Raw genomic sequence first — 18,559 nt, 5'->3', positions numbered from 1 at the left:
CTGACAGTAGTGGGCGACGCCCACGACAAATGCCTCATCTGTCTGGGAGCCGAGCATGCTGCCTCCGGCATGACGTCTTCTGTTCCGTCTTGGCTGTCGAGCTGGTCTGTCGGAGTGAATTCTTCATGGATCTCGTGCCGACGTGCTAGGCTACTGTAGAGATGATGGCGTCACCGTCACCACCCCACGCCACCGAGGGGAAGGACGTCCCCACCTCTCTTCGGGCATTGGCTGCAAGCAGTTCAACGAGGACCAGGCCTCTGTCGCACCAGCACGTGATGGAGGTGCACCCAGGTTCTCACCCAGATGCAAGCCATTCTGGCTGTTTCCTCCTCTCGGACTGACAGGGAGTGTGTGTTAAAAAAACACTGTTATTTGTTTCCAATCCAGTTGTTTAGGAGTATTCTTCAAATGATGGTCAGGTCTCTTCCCTCTCTGCTTTTCCTCAGCGCACTGACACGAGGGGCTCTGGCACAGATTGTGTGCGGTAGCCCTAGTGTTGTCCGTCCGTGACGCCGGGGAGTAACTGAGTAACTGACACCTCTCGCCAACAGCGCCTGGGGCACACAACAAAGCGAGTGACTCCAGACTCTCTCCCACACACACGGTGAGCTCTGAGTCCTCTGATCCATGCCCTTAAAAGCATGCATTAAGGCAAGTCGCTTCACACCCCCACCCGCCTCCATGGAGGAAGCATGGAGCCTTTCCTTCATGAAATAAATAAATATTGGGCCTCTAGGCCAACGAGAAAAAAATAAAATAAAATTAACACCAAAAATTACGCCAAATATCGATTTATTAACCGGTACCAGCTGAGCTTGACAGCACGTTGACACACATACCCACAACTTTTGACGTCATGCGAGTGCCACTGCTATCATTGACTTGAAATTACTATTATCTTTAAATTTAAGAATTTTCTAAATAAAGACAAATCTTCACTTTGGGTAGGTGAAAACAGACTTCAGGAACAGGCTGCAAGGAGAGCACTTGGGGGCCTGCATGAAGATTTTAATAAATGGGCCTCCTCCTTATTTTTGTGCAATAAATGAAACTTATTAAGTCATCCTCTCCTTGTGATCCCTTGGCAGAACGCCTGCTGCGCCATCTGACTGAAGCTGACCGCGTCAATATGCCATCCTGCATGCCTCGTCTGTTTAGGGTTTTTTCGGTGCGTACCTCCAGGCTGAAAAAACCCCCAGGGGAAACACTTTCTATCATCCTTCACTTCGCTTGCACAAGGAGGTGAATGTAACTGAAGGCTGCTTGCACACAGTACCTCACCGGGTGTGCGTGCCGTGCCCTCCTGGGACTCCCACAGCTGCATGAGGGCAGCGCCCCTCACGGGACACACTGCCCCTCAGTTGGCAGAACACAACAAGCACCTGAACCCCCGGTCCACCGACGAGACCAGGGTCCGGGTGCATGGCTATGCGTGCCATGTCTATGGCTGCATCGCACTCCACGGAGATGCACACGTTCCTGGGAGCACACAATAATCCCTTTTATGACGGGGCCCCCTTGGGTTGTGTCCCTGCAGTCAGGCTTCGACCAGCGGCGGAGTGCTTTGCCAATATGCCCCGGCTGTGTTCTGCAGAGGACACTGCGAGGGGGTTACGTGCTGCAATTTCGTCCAACCCCGACGTTGTGTGGACAATGATGATGTCACCGGAGAAGGCTGCAGCTCTGAGCGCAGAGATAGCAGTTCCCCTCAGCAAGGGAGCCGTGAGAGTGGTGCCCACGGAGCTTCGGAACAGGGGGTTCTATTCAAACTACTTCCACTTCCTACGCACACTGAATTGCCACATAACAACTCATCCATTTTGCATGCTCAACGTGAAAGTGCTGCTGCAGGCGATCCAAGGGGGTAATAACTCTTCAAGCATCGACGTGAACGACCCCTTCTTCCACATCTCGACAGCGCCGAAACACAAAAGGTTTCTCCATTTCTATATAATACCCTACAAGTACACCAGGGTACCGTTCAGCTACAAGCTCGCTCCCTGCGTTTTCCTGCTGTGTCGAGGCAGCACTTTTGCCACTGTGTCGTCAAGGGGTCCGAATTCTGATATATCTGGACGACATCCTGATCCTGGCTCCCTCTGTGGCACTAGCAGTCGCTCGCGGTCAAGCTTGTGATCGAACACCTCACAGACTTGGGGTTCCCGATAAACTGGGAGAAGAGCACTCCCACACCCAGTCAGCAGGTGGTCTATCTGGGTCTACAGTTAGACACCATGCAGATGAGGGCCCGGTTGTCCAAACAACGGAGCGTGGACTTTATTTCCGTCCTCGGACTTGTCCGGTTGGGCCAAAGACAACACTGACCATCATGAAACTGTTTGGGCTGCTGGCAGTCTTGCTGAATTGGTTTTAGAGGACAAAGGTGCTTTATATAGGCTATGCTGCTCCATCCTGATTGGCTGATGCAAGTGCACATGATGAATTTCAGTAGTTCCACTATGCAGGATTGGATATATACCACCACCATACCCCTCAAGGGCTATGCCTCCTTCATAGAACTGGAGTTACATAGCTTCAGTAACTCTATAGAGTGTCGCCATCAACCCGCAAATGGCTGAAAGTTACGGTGCAGCGTGTCTAAGGAGTTTTTTTACTCACACACAATAGTATGTATTATGTAAGAGAATGTATGTAGAATGTTATTTGTAGTATACCATTCTGGACACAGCGTAAGTCTTGAAAGGCAGCTGCAGTCTGGCTGCTTTTTTTTGCTAGAGTGGAGCGCTTTCAAAAGTTATTGTAGAAAAGTGTGCATGAAAGTATATATATATACTGTATATATATGCGTGTCCGTGCGTGCATGCGTGCGTGTGTGTAAGAGAGAGAGAAAGTGAGGCTTACTGGAAAGGTATCCGTGTCCACCGCATGCCTCTCTGCACTCTTGAATCCCCTTCTGAGCGGTCCAGGATCCCAGAGGCTTTATAGCGCAGGACACTGCGTGGATCTCACGCCCCAGCTCCGCCTGGACACAGGAAACACTTTCAACCCAATTCATTTCCATGGACGAATGGAGTCTGCTCCCTTTTGACGACCTCAACCATCATGCTGGCGAGGAAACAGGCATTTTTTTTTATGAAAAGTACAAGTTGTTCTACGGTTCACAGTGTAAGTGGGACTATGAAGCCCCCACAGCCATCTTGGTTTTGTCTTCTCCACCTTTGGCTTACTCACGTGGCTCTGGTCCTTGTTCTTCATCATCTGTCCACTCGAGAATTCCCCAAATTTTGTGAAGGAGAATTTGAAGTAGCTATTTATGGCATACACTGCCGCAAGATAGGGGAGTAGCCGCCATTGCTGTAAACACACACACACACACACACACACACACACACACACAGAATTAACCCATGTCTATCTAGCTGCTTTCCTTTTTAAAGGGATAGGGAAATGTTTCACCCAACATAGAATGTTTATGTTCCCCGCCGCAATACCTCTAATTACTCACAATGCCACTCATTTTCAGCGGTAGCTTCTATAATCATAGATCATTTACCCACTCTCCAGCGACTTTCACTGCTTTCCTGGCTAAATAAGTAGCAAATTGAAATGTACAACACAAGTGCCTTGTTTAGCTATAATCTTGTAAATCAACTATTGTACACTGTTGGATTTGCATGTGTGTATTATTGCATTGCATTATGTACTGTATTGTATCATATTCGATTGTGACTGTATGTCTTGTTTGCACTCCCTGTCCAGGGACTACAGATGCAAATTTGCTTGAAATAAAAAGTGCTCAATAAAACGACTAGTTAAGGCTATAAATTATCGATAAACAGAGTATTGTTCTAGGCTAGCTAGCTAAAAGCTAGTTCATTGTTGAGGTAAGCGATATATATGGACTTTACTTAAGTCATAGCCTACAGTGTACCAAGCCCCTTTTTTTTTTAATATACTTGCATGCAATGTTTCAACCTACTCCACTGTTCAAAGTCAGTGGCAGATTATGGACTTATATTAATTACTGTAGTTCCTCAAATATAATCCATTAGTCAAATAAAAACCGGGCCTCTAATAACCGCTAGGGGCATGGTCTACATGATCAAATAAAAGCCTGCCTCAAATAAAGACCGGGGCAAAAACTGATTGGAGCTGCAGTGCTGTTCCGGTGCGGTGCTCTACTCCCAAACAAAGCAAATAAAAACAGTGTGTTTTTATTGTAGATTTACACCATTCCCTACTGATGCATAGCAGATCGCAGATCGCTTCATGGGGCAAATGCCCCGCTCTGAGTGCGCTCGCTCTCCACTGTTCCAAGCAGGAAGTGGTGTGTTTAAGGCGAACTTGGAAAACAATTTCCCCAGTCAGCTAGTGCCACATTAAGGTAGCTACATGCTCTCTCTTTTTTCAACATACGTGTGTTTGCATGGCATGCCACCCAAACAGAAAATGTATTTGAAATTCATACAAAAATATAAATCAACAGACTTGTTAAACGGAGGGAATTCGATTTTTTTTAAAAGCCTGCCTTTAATATAAGCCTGCTTTAAATAAAGGCCTTGTACCCTCTGCAGAAGAGGTAAATAAAGGCCCCAGTCACTACTTGAGGAAATAAGGTATATGGGACTTTTGAGATACACTGCTGTTTACAGACATCTCTAGGTGAATGCTTCTTCTGTTCTCTCCTTTTACCCCTTCCTTGCTCACAAGAAAGACAGACTTGCACTTTGAACTATTCCTTGCAGTCAATTATTGTCATCTGAAGTTAATATGAATTGAGGTGAAAGACACACACACATCTAAATATTATTTGAAACTTTCCAAATTGCTTTAAACAAAATCCAGTTTTAAAAGCATTCCAGATTTCATCCATTTTTCTTCAATACTGAATAAAAAAAAATAAAGCTACAAGTCCGCAGTAGTTAGTCGAGTACCCCCTAAGGCAACTGCTCATCTACAGTGTGCTGGAAAGATTGTGAACCCTCTAGAATTCTCTGAATTGCTTCATACATTTGACAATAACCTGGGATCAGATTTTCATAAACTCCAAAAACACAAAAAAACATTATAAAATATAGCTCATTTAGATCTTATGGTGCAAGCTGTGAGGGAAGTTCCAAAGGGTTAGTCCTAAAGGGTTCCAAGAATTTAGATGACTGGTCAAAGGATTAGAGTGATCACCACAATACTGCCACATGCTGGATAAATATTAAAGGTGTCCACAGACATGTAATATTTACACTAACAGTCAGTCACTAAACAGTCACTAACACATAGTAGTCTTAACATGTTACCCTCGTGTCATGATTATTGCCTTAACCCAACTTGAGTTATAAGCCATCATGTGATTGGCCATACGTAAATATGCCCAGGTATTTAACGATAACAACTAAACCGCATATTTCGACTTATATTAGTCTATAAAGCATGTACAGCAAGTTTCGTGAAATTCCACTAATCACATTTGTTTTACCTGTGCTGTCAGCATGCTGGGCATACAACACAGGGTATTTGAATGCCATTTGCATCCAGGACAGAGTTAGTCTGCAAGTGGAGTTCAAGTTCTCAACCTGCAATGCAACTCTTTATTAATTCTTAAATCATCGAGAACTACTGCAATAACTCTGTCCTGTGGATGCCCTGTAGAATGACAAGAGCACAGTTTTGGTAATGGAGAGCCACCACCAACCCCCCTCTTTGGGGGGGGTTGGTGGTGGTTGGGGGTTGGTAGATCATGTTTGGGTTTATAAACAACTGATCACTACTCCAAGAGGGGGAGAATCACCACGGTGAGACAAATAAACATAGAAACAAACAACATTTACACAAAAACATGAACATTTGACAACAACATGTATTGAAAAACTGAATTAGGTTCAGGAAAACTGGAACTACAACTGGTCCCGTGGCAGTAAATAAAGCACCCCCAGTTGCTGGGGTGCACTCCAAGCAGGGGTGCGTGTGTGCATGTGTGCGTGTGTGCATGCGTGCGTGGGTGTGTGTGTGTGTAAGATGTCCACCGGTGAGTGTACATGACCCGTACATGATCCCCATTGGTACTGGTGTAGAAGGTCGGTATTATGTTGTGGCGCCTCCAAGCAGCGCAAGGGGCCCCGAAGCCCCCCGAACTCCACAACCCCGGGCTGCAGGAGATCCCCGGGTACCCCGCCCTGCGTCCACGGAAGACCCCCGGGCCCCCAGAGAAGCCAGAGGGCCGTGGAGCATGACCAAGTCCCAGGGAGCACGAGGAGGCCCTGCACCCAAGGGGCGCACACATACAACCAACCAATGTGACAAATAAAAATCTTGAATCTTGAACCCCCGGGCGCAGGCACAAGACGCAGTCGCCGGCACAGAAATCGGGCCACGGGCGCAAGGCACAGACTGCAGGCCCAGATCACGGCCCCGTGGTGACAGACCGACACCCCGCCCGAGCAGCCCGCCCCATGGGCAGGCTGGCAAGACCCCCACGAACACCCACGCCCCGCACAAGGCCGGAGTTCCCGCCCCACCGCAGCCGACCAGGCGCCCCGCCCGGCGTGAGTGCCAAGTGACCATACACGTAGCAGCAAGTGTCCAGGGCGGGGCACCTCGATGTTACACCCCCCCCGGCGATGCCGGCAGGCCACCAGGTATACAGGCCCTTCGCCACCCCCAGCACCCGGGGCCCCTTTCGCAGAGAAGCCCCGCCGCAGAAGCAAAAGTCCAACAGCCGCCCCCCACACCTCAACCCACACCCCCAACGACAAGCAGTCCCCCCAGGGGCACCAGAAGGCACCCGGCGGTGCTCTCCGCAGCCCCACCAGGTCGCAGCACATCCCAAGCCACCAGGCGCAAGCCGTCAGGACTCCAGCCAGGCCGGGAGGCGGGGACCACTCGACCGCCCCCTGGCCAACCACGCCCCCACACCGACCTGCCAGCGACCGGCCACCCCGGAAAACCCCAGTGCTCAATGTGTGCTGTTGGTAACTGCAGTTAAAATTGCGGGGCTGGGGGTGCGAGTCCTTCAGGCAGGTCGAACCCAAATCCCTCGCACCCCTCCTGTCTCACAGACCCTGGTACGATGGAGTGTTGTTTGGAGTAGGATTGGTGTGCCAATGCGTGTGCGTTCGAAGCTAATGTGAGTGGGATTAAAATCTTGGGACGGACGAGAAGCATGCTTGGGCAGGAGCGTGACAGGCAAGATGGCAGCTGCCCGCCGCACCCCCACACACATAGCCTGCACCCCGCCATCCCGCAAGCCCTCGGTCTATTGTGTGGTGTATGTGCTGAGTATGAGTGTTGGCACTGGGAGAGATAGGCGAGTTGCGACCGGATTGATCCAGGGGCGCAGCAGGCCGGGGAGCAACCACGAAAAGGAAGAAGACTGACTCAGCAACGGACACAGACGATCTCATACCGGGTGCTGTAGAGGTGAGTGTCTTGGATGAGATTAACAGGAAGCTGGACATGCTTGGTCCACTTCTCCGAGACGTTACCAAGATCAAAGCTAGTCTTGATTTCCTGCACCGCACGGTCGGCGGGATGCAAAAAGACAACGCAGATCTAAAAACCTCCACGAAGCGCATCACAGCGGAGATGGAAGTTGTAAAAAAAATCTAATAAAATAATGAAAGAGACTATCGCAATGTAGCTTGAATGTTATTCTCCCTTGTAAGTCGCTTTGGATAAAAGCGTCTGCTAAATGACTAAATGTAAATGTAAATGTAAATCCTGGATATACAATCCTGCAGGAATGCGGGACAACCTCATCTTTTCTGGGATCCCAGAGAACAACACCGAGTCCCCAGATAATATGATGAAAGACTTTCTCCACACCACCCTGAAACTCCCAGATTTAAAATATCGCTTCACCTTCCTAATTCCCCCTCCATACTTCTCTCACCATCTCACCTCCCTATTTGCTCTCTCCTTACTTCTCCTATCACTCTCACTCTATACTGTCTTTCACTTTATGTATGTCTAATCCGGCAATGTTCTGTGTTTATCTCTGTAAATCCTAACTCACCTCAGCAAGATGAACCCCAGCTTCTGTCTACTGCAAGAAACCCACCTCACTGCATCTGAGCACCTCAAACTCAAAGCTAAATGGATTAATCAGATTTTTTCCGCATCATACAACTCAAAAAAAAGAGGCGTCTCTATATTGATCAATAAAAGTATCCCATATCAAAATGAAACCACAATATCAGACCTAGAAGGGCGTTTCATAATGATTAATGGGATTTTAGGTAACATCAAATTACCCATAGCTAATATTTATGGGCCCAATGAGGATGACCCAAATTTCTTTCACAATATATTTTCAAAACTCTTAGAATTCTCTGAATCAATTATCATATTGGAAGGAGACTTCAACACTGTACTGGATCTAAATTTAGACCGTTCTCAAGCCAGAAATATTCACAAATCCTGGCATTCGTCGGACACTATAAAACAATACATGAGTGATCTTGCTCTTGGGGATTGTTGGCGATCAAATAACCCACATTTTAGAGAATACACATATTATTCACCACCCCACCAAAGTTTCTAGCGAATCACTAATCCTGAAATCCACCCTATTGTAATTTCCGATCACGGGCCGATAAGTTTCAACATGATAAATGAAACAACCGGAATCTCCCTGGTTGATTCATTCATCAGGTTTGTTTCGTTTTTCCCAGGGAGTACCTGCAGCTGGCGTAATAAATAAAATAATATATTTTTTTGTATTTCATTTTTTTGCTGGTGAAAGTTACAGGAGTGAATATGGTGTGTGATGTGAAATATAAACATGATCATCATTGTTGAGTTATCATCATTAACTGTCTTCCATCCTATGTTCAAGGCCTTCTGGAGCAACAAAACTTTTGAGTCGCTCTGCTTGTAACTTCAGCTTTGTGCACCGCACGCATCCCCCATATTAAATAAATGGGGGAGGATTCACACATAAAAAATGTATTTATGACTCCCCTAATTTCTAATTTCTTGTTGAAATGTTATCCCTGTACATTTTTGGAAGGTTCTTTCTGTTTTATCCTGCTATTGTAACGCACACTGAAAGGCCAAACAAAACAAAACTAAAAAGACTATTCGACTTGAAAAATCCGAGTTGACTAATTATTTCTAGGCTTCAGTACTTGTGATATCTAAAGATAGCGTTCAATTTAATACATACACACACACAATACACAGACTTAAAGAAAGAAGCGTGAAGTAAGCAGTTGGGAGTTAGATTAATTAATGCCCATACAGTTGATGTTGTTTGTACATGTTTTTAAATAGCATAAATTGACTTTAAATTCCAATTAAAAAAAAGAGCACAATATTTAATTTTTTCATATTGTCACAGCCCTCGTTATGGCCTTGTTAAATACCAAATTTTTGATTTCTCCTCGCCATGAACATGGAACTTACGTTGAAATCTTGTCTTCACTACTGATATTTGGTAGTGGTAGTGGTACTCTACGAACATTAATGACTGTCAATCTGCTTTACAAATTCCTGTAATTATAAACTATAGACACAAATCACGTAACTTCCCTGTAACATACAGGAATCTAAACAATTTATTACCAGTTTGGACTTCAACTTTCAGTCCCCCACAAAGCCATGAACCCAGAACAATAAAAATGGCTTTATTAAATGTCAGATCGTAACAAATACATCATTTTTAGTTAATGTTCTGAGAAGTGCCCATAACCTGGATTTCACTCTACTGACTGAGACTGGCTGGACAGAAATGACAAAGTCTCACTCATTGAGACAACACCTCCTAATTTCAAATTCATCCAAACCACTAGAACTGATAAGAGAGGTGGTGGAATAGCTGCTGTCTTCTCTGATAGTTACAGCTGCAAGGAAATCCCCCTTCGGGAATTCACGTTTTTTGAACACATTGCTTTGTCCATAAACTGCAGTGCTCTGTTTTTATAAATCATCACAGCCCATTGGCCACCAAAATCTAAATGTGGCTTTCTTGATGAATTCTCTGAAATAGTATCCAAGGTCTCCACTGATTATGATTGTGTAATAATCTCAGGTGATTTTAATATTCGTGTTGACAATCAAACAGGCCCAGATGCTCAACACTTCATTGGCCTGTTGGAGGCATTTGACCTCACTCAGCATGTTTCTGGACCCACCCACAATAAGGGGCATCCTCTGGACTTATCAAAATATCAAAAGGACTTGATATCACTGTACGCTGTGTCATGGATGTTGCTATTTCAGATCACTATTGCATATTTTTTGACGTGTCTGCTTTCCTGTACAACAGAGGGGGACAATTAAAAAAACACATCATTAACGATAAAACCATTGAAACCTTTAAGAGAATTGTAAATGAGTTATCGCTGTTCATGGCATCATCAACTGAGGATCCTGCGAACAACTTAAACTCAAAAATACAAAATATCATTGATAACATTGCACCTGTTAAAACTCAAAACAGAAAAACAAAAAGCTCCGTGGAGAAATTGAGCAGTTGTTAGGCAGCTTAAGAGAGAGTGTCGCCAAGCAGAACCAAAATGGAGAAAAACAAAACTTTAGGTTCACCATGAACTTTACAAGGATAGACTCAATCAATACGACATAGAAATTAAACAGGCCAGACAGTCCTTCTTCTCAAAAAACATTAATGAAAATATCAACAATGGTAAAGTCCTCTTTTCCACTGTTGATCAATCTGGTTTTCAAACTCACCATAGAACACAGACACAGCACTAATTAAAGTTGTGAATGATCTGCATATAAATACTGTTTCTAAAAAACGATCTGTTCTTCTGCTCCTGGATCTCAGCGCTGCCTTTGACATTGTTGACCATCATATTTTATTGGAGAGATTAAAAAAATGGGTTGGCCTACCTGGCCCGGTTCTAAACTGGTTCAGAACCTACCTACAGGACATGCAGTTATTTGTGTCCATTGGAGATTTTGTCTTGAACATAGTGGATATTATTATGTGGAGTGTCCCAAGGTTCGATTTTTGGACCATTATTGTTTAATCTCTATATGCTTCCACTTGCACATATTATAAAGAAACACAAAATAAATTACCATAATTATGCAGATGATTCACAACTGTACATATCCCTATCTCCTGATGACCTACTCCCCTTACACTACCTCACTCAGTGTATTAATGATATTAATGTATGGATGTCACAGAACTTTTTACAACTGAACAAAGATAAAACAGAAATACTCATCTTTGGTGCAAAAGCTCAGGGACAGAAAATTGCAGCTCATCTCAGATCACTGTCTCTGGAGAGCAAGAATGAAGCCAGAAATCTTTGTGTAATCCTAGACGGTGATCCAAATTTTAAGAGCTATATCAATCACATGACAAAATCAGCCTTCTACCATCTAAAAACATTTCAAAATTAAGAGGCTTCCTGTCAAAAGCAGACTCCAATTAATCCATGCATTCATAACAAGTAGATTAGACTACTGTAATGGCCTATTCACCCGCCTCCCAAAATCAGCTGTGCAGCGGCTACAGTTAATCCAAAATGCGACTGCACACGTTCTCACTGGGACAAAAAAGTTTGAACACGTCACACCTTTTCTTAGATCTCTACATTGGCTCCCTGTTAAAACTAGGATTGATTATAAGGTTCTGCTACCTGTACATAAAGCTATAAATGGCCTTGCACCTCAGTATATAAAATAAATGCTCATTACACACAAACCAGCAAGAACTCTCAGGTCCACAGGCAGTGGTCTTTTTACCATCCCTCGTACTAACTCTAGAGCAGGGGAGGCTGCCTTCTGTATCTATGCCCCAAGTAGAAAGAACATCCTACCTGAGGACCTGAGAGAGGCCCCCACACTGACCACTTTTAAAACCAGGTTAAAAACCTTGCTGTTCATTACAGTCTCTGACAAAATTCTGTGTGTGTGTGTGTGTGTGTGTGTGTGTGTGTGTGTGTGTGTGTGTGTCCGTGTGTCTGTGATTTGTTTATTCTGCACTGACTGTTCTTATGATTGCACAGACATGTTATACTGTATATTTTCTTTGATTGTATTTCTCTGTAAAGCACATTGTGATATGAAATGCACTTTATAAATAAAGTGTGACTTGACTTGACTTGACTTTTAATTAAAGCGCCACCATTTGACCGATCTGGATCATTTTAGTTTGTGAACCATTTGGAAGAGAATATCTGTGCATGTGCCAAATTTCATGTTGCTATCATTTACCATCTCACGGGTAATTGCGCAAGCATTTCTGAAGAACCAAACATTTCTAGGAAACAAACATTTCTGGGAATTTTACAAGAAGCCCCAGGAGCTTGAATCCCCAATTATGAACCAACATTAAATGTCGTACAAAGTATGTGAACCTCTTGTATAATCCATTTACTTAAGTGATAATTAGAGTCATGTGTTTCAAACAATGGGATGACAATAAGGTGTAAGCTTGGCTGGCACTACCTTACTTAAAAAAAGTAAAGATGGGTCTTTACTACAAAAGTGTGGTCATTTATAATTAATAGAAATATTAAATGTATACCGGAGCACACCATGCCTCAAAGGAGGACCTGAGGACCTTAGAAAAAGAGTCATCGTTGCTCAACAGGCTGGAAAAGGTTAAAGAATAATTTCTAAAGAGTTTGGGCTCCACCAGTCCGCTGTCAGGCAGAAAGTGTAGAAGTTGAGAAAATACAACACAATTGTTGCCCTCCCTTGGAGTGGTGGTCAAACAAAAAATCACAAAAAGCAAGGCGTAGAAGATTCCAGGTCACAAAGAACCCCAGGCTAAAGTCTTGAGATCTGCAGGCCTTTCGTGCATGGGCTAATGTCACTGTTCATGGGTCCACCATCAAGCAAACATGGAACAAGGGCAAGGAGGTAGCCACTGCTCTCCAAAAGAACATTGCTGCCTGTCTTAAGTTTGCTAAAGATCACTTGGCTGAACCAGAAGGTTATTGGAAGAATTTTCTCTGGACAGATGTGGTTCAAGCAGCAACGCGACCTTAAACACACAAGTCGGTCTACCAAAGAACGGTTAAAGGAGAAGAAATTCAGTGTTTCAGAAATAGCCAGCCAAAGTCCAAACCCTTATCCAACAGAACTGGGAACTGAGGAACTGAGGAGCTCATCACTAACGTCACTGAGATGAAGCAACTTTGCAAGGAGCAATGGGCCGACGTTTCTTCAAGCCCATATATTAAATTCTAAAAAAGGTTGGAAAATGATACACCACCACTGTACTAGCCCAGTCTAGCCTGCCCTGCCCGCAAGAAAACTTCCGATCTTCATGTGGTACCTGCAGCTGGTACTCCAGGAGAGGGACCTCCTCTCCGTTCTTGGGTCCGAACTGACGCCTCACAGCAGAGAACCGCAAAGCCACAGTAAGGGCCAGCTGCAGGTTGATGCAGGACATCCTGGAGATGCTTAGCCTGCCTCCAGATAGGGCGCCAAGGGACTCCCCGAACCGCTTTCTGGGATCCTAAAGAAAAGAGGATGGAGAGGAATAATTGATAGATTAAAAGAAAGAAAGAAAGAAAGAAAGAAAGAAAGAAAGAAAGAAAGAAAGAAAGAAAGAAACACAAACTTTGATGAATGTGTTTTGCTTTCCTTTGTAAAAATGGTGAATCATTTTGTTCTTAAGTGGTACATAGATACTACGATGTTACTGGAATCCCCCCCTCGCCAAGAACACTGCTTTCTTGGTTATTTACATCTCTGGGAGAAATGTGGAATTTTCCATCTCTGACTGTGGCAAAGAGTCATTTGCTGACAAGCCTCTCTCTCTTCATCCTCCTGGAAAACGGGGCAAATAAACTGTCAAAACTGATATTGTAACATTAAAGCAATAACTCTCACAGCAGCACCAGGCCACACAACCCACATTTTTCATAGCCATTTCTGCATTTAGCACTGATGTTGTAGCTTGAATAGGTGAACCGACCATTTCTAAGACAAACAAAATGTTTGCTCCCTCATGTGGCTTGAAGGTGTAAACACATTGTGTTGGTAATTTCAACAAGCCAACCAACCACCCCCAACTTTCACGAAAATTAAAGTTCAAGCAATCATTTTGGCGATTTGGGGACATTCTAAAAAAGCTTAATGAGGTAAAAAAAAACCACCTTTAAAACTGATCAAAATGATCTTATTACCACTTATTGTCAAGAAAATGACAATAAATTATTTTATTATCAAATTTTGATTTTATTAGGCTGCATATGTCAAAATAGGCAGCTTAATGTCGCTTAATGAGCTACTATTGGACAGAAGAAAAAAAAACAACATTTCAAAGTTGTACCAGAAACTTCAGGTCATATGATTTAGATATGAACCAAAGTAGACGGGTATAAGAGACATTTTTTAATTGATATATGAATGAAACTACATTAAGCCACATTAAGATGCATTTTTCTAGACCATCTTTAAGATTTTTAGTATCCACCCATGCCCCCCTATTACCTCAATTCATTTTTATTTTAGGTAATTTAGTCAGATTTTTCATACCCTGTAATCTTCACCATAAGCCCCTTTCCCACTTGCACCGAAAGCCATAAATCTCCCGGCAATGTTCCATATTGGCATCATGTTGGACATTTTTCTCCACTCTTGAGCTAGAATCATTTCTGGTCGAACAAATGTTATTTGTTTTCGGAAGCCAAAAAACAAACAAACAAAAAAAAAAAAACATTCGGAAATATGGCGAGTCTGATCCAACTCACCATTTTTTAACTGAAACACTTCCAGTCTCTACGGAAGCAGGTCTTTATATTCTTAAATGTTATTATTTTTCTTCTTAAAAATGACACTACACGTGTGTTGTGGTTTAATTAGTAACCTGTTGTGATTAAATCTAGTCACCCCACATAGAAAACCATCAATATGTTATTTACATTTAGCAGATGCTTTTATCCAAAGTGACTTGCAATTATTCAAACACCAACGATGCAGCCATCAGGAGCAATTAGGGGTTAAGTGTCTTGCTCAAGGACACTACAGCATGCTAGCAGGAGCCTGGGATCGAACCAGCAACCTTTAGATTACTAGACGACCAACTTTATAAGTTCCATGTGGGAAATCTCATAAACCTTCAACTTTATAACTTAAAGAAAAAATGACATGGATTTTCTTCATCTTACCACCACTGAGAGTACATGTACTGCCCAACAACTGGTACAAATTTCAGTTGTCTTTTGTTTTTTAATGTTTTTTTTTTAATGGATGTCAGCTGATTCGCAGATGTACAAATATTAGAGATGGGTATTGTTTAAAAATGATGATACAAGTATCAATGCCAGTACCATTAAAGTTTTAGGTGATTTATGTGGAGGAACAGGGCACAGTGATCAGGGCCATGGAGAGCCATGTTCACATAGTTAAAAATATATTTATGACTCCCCTTTTTTAAAATTCCTCATTGAAATGTTATCCCTATGCATTTTTTTAAGCTTCTGTTTTATCCTGTTACTGTAATGCACACTGAATGACCGGATCAAAACAAAAAAACGACTGATCAACTTGAAGAATCACAGTCGACTAACGGGTTTCTGAATGATGATTCAAATCGTTGACTTTCAGGGGGCAGCCCTGTTATCCTTTAAAAGACTGTTGTAGCTGCTGCTGCCGTGAGCCCGTCAGACACGTTACATAAAATCGAAAAAAGCTTGCCGTGATTGGCTGCGAGCAAAACTATACAAATAGCCATTTTTTTCTAGATCTGGGGACAAAAGGTAAGGACAATGCAGGTATTGTTTAACTGGAGAAGTCAAAATCAAAAATAAGATAGACGAAAAATCAATGCAAAGAAGAATACGCTACTTTTTCTTTAGCAGATAGAACGCGGACGATACATTAGCAACTGGTAATTATTTTCAAATCCTCGCCCCTTCATCATGGAACCCACACGAAGAAGTTCGTATGATGCAAGTTTTAAGTTGAAGGCCATCGACATCAGTGTGAATCGGGCATTTAAAGCTGCACTCCGGGTTGAGTGGGAGGCTTGGATGACAAGTGGTGAGAAGTCATTCACAAAAACTGGCCGCATGCGAAAAGCAAAGTTGCTGCCGTGTTAAAAGGCACTGTTCGGAAAGAATCTGTTCAGGTACATACATGTACATTTACAGTTCAAAATCGTTCTGTACATGCAGTAAATATCTAATTTTTCAACATAGATATCTGCGGCTTATAGCCCGGTGCGGCTTGTATATCTCTTTTTTTTTAAATAGAGCGGATGCGGCTTATATACAGCTGCGCTTTATAGTCCGGAAAATACGGTAATCTGGAAAAAATAAAAATAAAAAAAAGAAAAGAAAAAAGCTCCGTTAAGATGGAGACATGCCCAAACTGAGTTTACAAATCTGCTAGAGTTGAAACAGCATCGAACGTGTCGACAAACCTTGATAGGCGTTACGTAGACTCCCTCCGGCGTGACATCACCTGTTTGATTTAGCAAGTTTTCCCTAGGGATCCTTACATTGGTAAACATTGCAAACCTGTCAACGAGAGAGCACAAACACTCAGAACCAATCAGGTCAAACTAACGCGGATGCAGAAGGAGCTGAAGACATTTAACAAGGAAGCTGTAAGATGTAGGTGGACTCCCTTGTTGTTTCCTGGATTACAGACTATCTGACCAATACACACACACCACACATCAAATTTGTCAGGGGTGTCTAGCAGACTTGGTGGTGCGCAGCACTGACACCCCCCCGGGGACTGTCCTGGCTCTGTTCTATCTTCAGAGCCTTCCTGTCTATGTATCTATGGTAAACAATATTGATAATAATCTATAATGAAATCAGACAGGCGAGTTCAGATAGTTTGTTTGATTTAGATTTGTTCTTTGTAAGTAAATGTCTAGCGCAAAGAATTCCAATAGCATTTTTACAACCATCATTTTTCTCATAATTTCTCTGTCTCTCGCCAAAAAAAAACAACACACAAATTGTTCCTTATCAAAAAATTCCTTAAGCACTTACCCATTATCCAGCCCGTTCTGTCCCAGCTTCTTGCCCATATCACCCACCATGACGCCAGGCAGGGAGAGCAAGGTTTTGGGATCTCTGAGCTGAATGTAAATTGTAGAAAACATACATCTTGCTTTACTGTTCAGCCAACAGTTGGATAATTAGTCATTTGTTGTTTTGCCACTGTCCAAGTCGTTCACTTTAAAGAGCAGCAGTTTTTTGGGCAAGACAATCAGTAGAAGGAATTGCATTGCTGCCGTCAACAGTTAGTTAACAGAAAATACAAGCACCTGGACAATGAACGAGTGGAGGCCGTGGCACACCCCGTCCGGAGTGTACAGCTGGGCGAACACGATGGTGTGTGTGGCGGTCTTTCCCATGTTGCCCACCCAGAACTTGGCGGCCTCAAAGTCGGGGGAGTTGATCACAAACTCCTATTGGGTGGACGATATTGCAATTTGACAAAGTGGATTGTTGTTTTTTTTAACCTGTGCTGTCAGCATGCTGGGCATGCACAGAGTATTTGTATGCCATTGCATCTAAACCAGAGTTAGTCTGCAAGTAGAGTTCAACTTCTCAACCTGCAATGCAACTCTTTATTAATTCTTAAATCATCAACAACTGCTGCAAATGCTCTGTCCTGTGGACGACCTATGGGATGACAGGAGTACAGCTTTTTTGACACCAATCCCCTTCTTTGAAGAACCATCTTACCACCATCTATAAACAACTAATCGCTACTACTCCAAGAGGGGAGAATCGCCACGGGTGGGACAAATAAACATAAAACCAAACAACTACATGGAAAACCGTAAACATAGAAACATCAGACGGCAAAACATTGTATCGACAAAGAGTTCATTAAGCCCAGGAAAATAGGAACATCAATTCAGCATGTGGCCTCTTCCTGTGGTGTCTATGGCAGTAAATGAGGAAGAGGAAAGGGATGTTATCAGGAGGGGGTTCGGGGGTGTGTTCAAAGCAGGTGCTGGTTGTGTGTTTGCGCCTGTGATGAGTCCACCTGTGTATGTGTGAGTGTGTGTATGTGCCACCATAGTTGGTCTCGATCTGCAACCTCACAGCTAGATGCCACTAAATTCTACGCACTGCACCTTTAAATTACTGCACTCACCGTTCCTGTGAGCAGTGTGAACAACGACGTCAATAAATGGGCCTCCTATGGCAAAATTTCCACATCCTGATGCCATGGTGGCATTTTCTCCAAGCCAAGGAAGATGAAGATGCAGCAATGAATGCACACTGTGTTCATGATGTGCTAATGTTTTGCAAAGGTCATTGGTTACACAGCTTATTTTAATGCAATAAATGTGGCTTATTCAGCCATCCTCTCCTTGTGATCACTTTGTTCTAAGTCTTGAATATACCAAGGGAACAAAAGTTTTAATGCAAATATTATTGCAGTCCACCTGCTGCGCAGCGCTAGGGGAAACACTGAGGTCCCGTATTATACTCCTTTTCAACCAGTTAATATAGTGTGGTGTTGGGGGTGGTCTGGCTGAGCAGCCACACCTGACCTGGATCTAGGTGATTGGGTGCATACCTGTTGCTCTTTAGTTGGTCTAACGAGCAACAGGTAACACTGCCATCCTCACACACACTCAGGATGGGAGCCCTGTCATGACATGTTCGATCTGCTCCCGGCTAATTCCACC

The 18,559-nt window shown here is 43.5% G+C and overlaps 1 protein-coding gene across 1 annotated transcript in view; it reads right to left on the bottom strand.

Moving 5' to 3' along the window:
- LOC307247057 (peroxisomal acyl-coenzyme A oxidase 3-like) overlaps positions 1-18,559 on the bottom strand; it is a gene marked incomplete at its 3' end in the record, with an annotated part of 40,781 nt that overhangs the window by 6,529 nt on the left and 15,693 nt on the right. Inside the window, exons 7-12 of the mRNA XM_080023124.1 lie at positions 17,177-17,320; positions 16,899-16,987; positions 16,316-16,412; positions 13,220-13,402; positions 3,196-3,318; positions 2,866-2,986 (exon numbers count right to left, since the gene is read on the bottom strand). Of these exons, the coding sequence (XP_079879250.1) occupies positions 2,866-2,986; positions 3,196-3,318; positions 13,220-13,402; positions 16,316-16,412; positions 16,899-16,987; positions 17,177-17,320 (757 nt within the window). The remainder of the gene's footprint in view (positions 1-2,865; positions 2,987-3,195; positions 3,319-13,219; positions 13,403-16,315; positions 16,413-16,898; positions 16,988-17,176; positions 17,321-18,559) is intronic.

The sequence above is a fragment of the Zeus faber genome, assembly GCF_960531495.2.
Source record: "Zeus faber genome assembly, chromosome: 22".
Classification (NCBI taxonomy): domain Eukaryota; kingdom Metazoa; phylum Chordata; class Actinopteri; order Zeiformes; family Zeidae; genus Zeus; species Zeus faber.
This window is presented reverse-complemented; position numbering and strand designations above follow the sequence as displayed.